This window comes from Puma concolor, chromosome B2, assembly GCF_028749965.1.
Source record: "Puma concolor isolate L17-30 chromosome B2, mPumCon1.1.hap2, whole genome shotgun sequence".
NCBI lineage: Eukaryota > Metazoa > Chordata > Mammalia > Carnivora > Felidae > Puma > Puma concolor.
The window spans coordinates 31,578,433-31,582,559 of record NC_141671.1 but is presented as its reverse complement, the minus strand read 5'-3'; the positions used below and the strand labels follow the sequence as shown (position 1 = coordinate 31,582,559).

At 44.5% G+C, this 4,127-nt stretch overlaps 1 protein-coding gene across 1 annotated transcript; it reads right to left on the bottom strand.

Annotated features, from left to right (window-relative positions):
* Positions 1–538: 538 nt before the first annotated feature.
* On the bottom strand, positions 539–4,127 carry LOC147580856 (butyrophilin subfamily 1 member A1-like). Its single transcript, XM_086708381.1, has 2 exons — positions 4,122–4,127; positions 539–1,150 (listed from the first exon to the last, which is right to left on the bottom strand). Exons 1-2 carry the CDS (start codon positions 4,125–4,127, stop codon positions 545–547), a joined length of 612 nt encoding a protein of 203 aa, XP_086564507.1. The 3' UTR covers positions 539–544.

Below are 4,127 nucleotides of genomic sequence, written 5' to 3'. Positions count from 1 at the left end.
AGTGTGCTTCCACCATCCCAGAATAGGAGGTATATACAGTAGAATATTAGACTGCTTTCCTCTTGAACATCAATCAGCCATTCATTTCTCCAGAAATTTTTGGATGGCCAATGTCTCTGGTCAGAATGCACATTTCCCAAAATAGAACTGGTGACCCACCCATAGCCTCTGGGTTCATCTGCACAACTCAAGTTGGATAAAATATACACCATTTAATTCTGCAGAGTCATTCAGCCCTCATCTCCTTCATATCCAAGCAGAATAAAGACTGTATGAAATAATTTTCATTACCAAAAGAAGCACTACTTCCAATAGTTAAATTCAGCCTACCCTAATCCAGCTCAGTCAACTATTATCTTCTGTTGCCTGAGCATAAGGCATGAACTGACTGTTCTCATAGCCATACACCAGGAGACTGCATCAAGAGCAAGAGTGCAAGACACCAGGTCATCCAGGACTAACCTCAGAGGCTTTTGTCTCAAGGAATGTGAAACTCCAGAAAGAGCCACCATAAGGAGTCTGGTACAGTGTTGGGATCCTATGGTCACATAGCCTCAGGGCCATAGGGGAGTAATGGAGAGTCGGCCCCTGGGAGAGCACCATCAACAGCAGAGCCTGAGCTGAACCCATCCCCTGAGAAGCTTACAGGTACCTCCAAAGAAGAAGGAGGATTGTTAAGGGGCACAGGGGTCTCTGTAGGTACTCCCACCACAGAGCAGATGGTCAGGGACACATCCCCTGACTTAATCATGAAGTATGGAAACAGAGTCCCAGTGGAGGAAGTTAGAGGGAAGGAAAAAAGGTGAGATCCATGAGTCATGTTATAGAAGGAGACATCGCCTTCTTTGAGGTCTAAGAAAACACCCACCCTGTGGGGAACTTCATCACAGATTACCTGATGCTCACAGAGGATAAGGGCATATAATTTAACTCCGTTCCACCTCAGAACCCAGAACCCCACTTCTGGCCACTCTCTGTACCAGCCTTTCCTATCCACATCTCCCCTACAGACCCCCAGACCCCACTCGCTTCTGTTTCCATTCCTGATCTCCACCTCCCAGTAACAGCGCCCTGATGTGATGGCCTCCTGGCCCAAGATGCTATAGGGTCCTCCTGGGTCCTCAGTTGCGTCCTCCAAGGTCACACTAGTCTGTCCACCAGAGACAGCAAGACGCGGATGTGCAGACGCTGGATCCAGAGTGACAGACACTGCAGAGAGAGTTGTCAATCATGCAAGACCTTCCCCTGCCCCATAACAAGGGCACACAACCACCACCACCACCCTCAGACACCTAGTTGCATATGGGAAGGGCTAAGCCTCCTGAGATGAGAGTCTTGTGACTCAAGTACACAGCTCTCCAAGCAGGAGAAGTAAGCATACGACTGATCTGAGGGTTAGATGGGTCACAGGGAACTTGGGGACTAGTCTGGACTCAGGGACTTAAGGATATCTATTTGGAATCCAATATCAGTCACATCCACTAAGCTCAGCTATGTGACTTTCACTGCCCATCCCACTGCACAACCATTGATGGTGCCAGCATTTGTATCACCACAGCAAGCTAAAGGAGACATCAGAAGCCATGGGGCAGCAGTAGGAGTACCCAGAAAGAATGAGAAGTAACTCACAGGCCTGGAACTTCTCCTTCCGCCAGTCTACAAGAGAACCATATTTCACAAATGTAACAACAAATCAGAGATTTGAGGAGACTGTACATATCAGTGTCGACATCTTTTGGAAAAATCATTTGGAAACATTCAACTGAAGTTTCTTTACACACACACACACACACACACACACACACACACACACCACACAGCCATCATGCTACAGCCTTCCCATGAAAGCCAAGCTATAAAACTTAACCACTGAGAGGCTGGATAACAACCTGAAAAGAAAGCTCTAGACCCAGATTTCACCATCATACTATGCTTTCTCAAGAATCCTTAGCCACACATCTATCCTGAAAGCTAGGTTTTCTTGAGAAGAATTGGGGAGATAAAAAATTCTGAGGCCTCCATTTATTTCTAAAGAATTGATTAAACTGAACTTGGAGGTTGAATCTAAGCCATGGTAGAGACCATACAACCTGGCAGAGCTGAACTTGGAAGACAGCTACAAGCCCTGGGCGAGGAGAATTCAGGACACAGCATCAGAGAAATTGTCCCTAGTCAGAAGGCAATGGAGAGGTTTCAAGGAAGGGAGAGATAGAAGTTCAAGCAGGAAAGACATACATCCAGTGAAAGGACAGACACTATGAACTTGTTTCCCCTTTTCGTGGGTTATTGGGAGGAAAATATCCCTATATGTAAGGGGAAATCAAAAATATCAGGTCTAGTCATCTGCTTCCCCCCTTAACTGCTCAGAGAGATCAAAATCACCAGGAGAAACCCCACGTAGTAGGTACCCAAATATGGTCATGTCCTAGCCCCCTTATTCATGACATTGAAAAATTATTTTTCAATTTTTAAATACGATGAGATCAGATATTACTTCACCTCACGCTATGAGCCGATCAATATGCAAATATTGATTCTACTGTAATGGTATCTGTCCTTACAAAATAAAAAGGTATACAAGGTATACATTAAAACACATGCACTTCAATCCATCAGAGAAGGGGGAATGCTAAAAGAAGACTATTTGATCCTTATTTTTAATAAATAAATCCCAGGAATCAGTGAGACTCTCTAAGGGGGTTTCCTCACACATCTAGCCCCAGGTCTCCTGCATCCCTGGCTCCCCCTTCTCTGCTCTCATAGTCCATGTTCATGATCATGAACAAAACAGCTGGGACAAATACCCGCGCGTGCACACACACATATACACACCCCACACAGGTTCAAAGGACCCAGATTCTTAACTCACACCGGTGCTAAGTGGTGTTCTGGATAACCTTTCACTGCTTTAGGATCCCCCTCACCACACTCTTGCCCCAACTGCTACTGGAAGGTTGAGATGGTCTCATGATCAGAAGCAAACTCAGTCAGAAAAGTACTTCAAAACTGCTCAAAATACTGTAAGTCTTTTCAGAAATCTCTCAAAGAGGTATCAGGGAGTTTATTACTTCTTGTGCACCCAAAAACTTTGCACACCCTCTGTGTACTTTACACTCAAACCACCGTGATTATGATTTGTGGTCTCTCTTCCACCTCTCTGACCTACCCAAAATCTCTCCAAGAGGAATCACAGGATTTCTACTCCCTTCTCATCTCCTCTCTTCCTCACTGCTTTTCTTTCCCTGATTTGTTCCCAACTTTTCTCTGATGAACAATTTTCACTCCTCTAACTTTCTCCTATCGTATCTTCACACATTGCCCTGATAAATCAAACCAGTAACAAGCCCATCAGGTAAACATGCAATTCTCCTAAAGGAGAGATAATGGTTGTGAACAAGTATAAGTTACAGTTCTTTCAAAAAAAAAATTTTTAAGTTCTTCCTCTGTTACACAAACATACACATAGGATTTTGTATATAATTGCAGGTAGCCCTCAGACCCACCACCAGGAGTCCATAAATATCCTGGAAGCTCTGAATCTCAGATTCAGAACAGTAAAGCAATTACTTTCACAGCAAGCAGGGAAGTTTAGAGGAAGAAACCCAACTTGGACAAGGAGCATGAGGAAACAAATGATGACCACCATTCCAGGGGACCAAGACAAAAACAGGAAAATCAAAAGTAGGTCTGCAAGATGTAGGAATTTCAGGGTAAAATGGATTCAGAACCAAGGATCCCCTTAGGAATACCTGAATCGTAAGCAAGCAAGAATGATATCTGAAATCTTCTAGAGACAGCAATTTCTGGTCTACAAAGCCATTACTGTGTTCCAACTGTCCTTATAAATGAGCACTCTTTTGTCTGCACCAGCAAAAGCATCAGTTGAACAAGGTGTGTTCAGATGAAGTTGCTAATCCTAATAGTGACCTACAGTAGAGGACCAGTCAGAATAGAGGCAGATCTGTGTTTCCCAGAAGAGTCCCTGAAGTCTTCACAAGGAAATGACAAACATGACAAGGAGAACAGGGACACCCACCCTGTCCTGGTATGGGGTCCACTGACAGAGAAGGGGGAAGAGTTGAGGCTGAAGGGGTAAGGGCACAGAAATCTGAGTTACTCACCTGCAT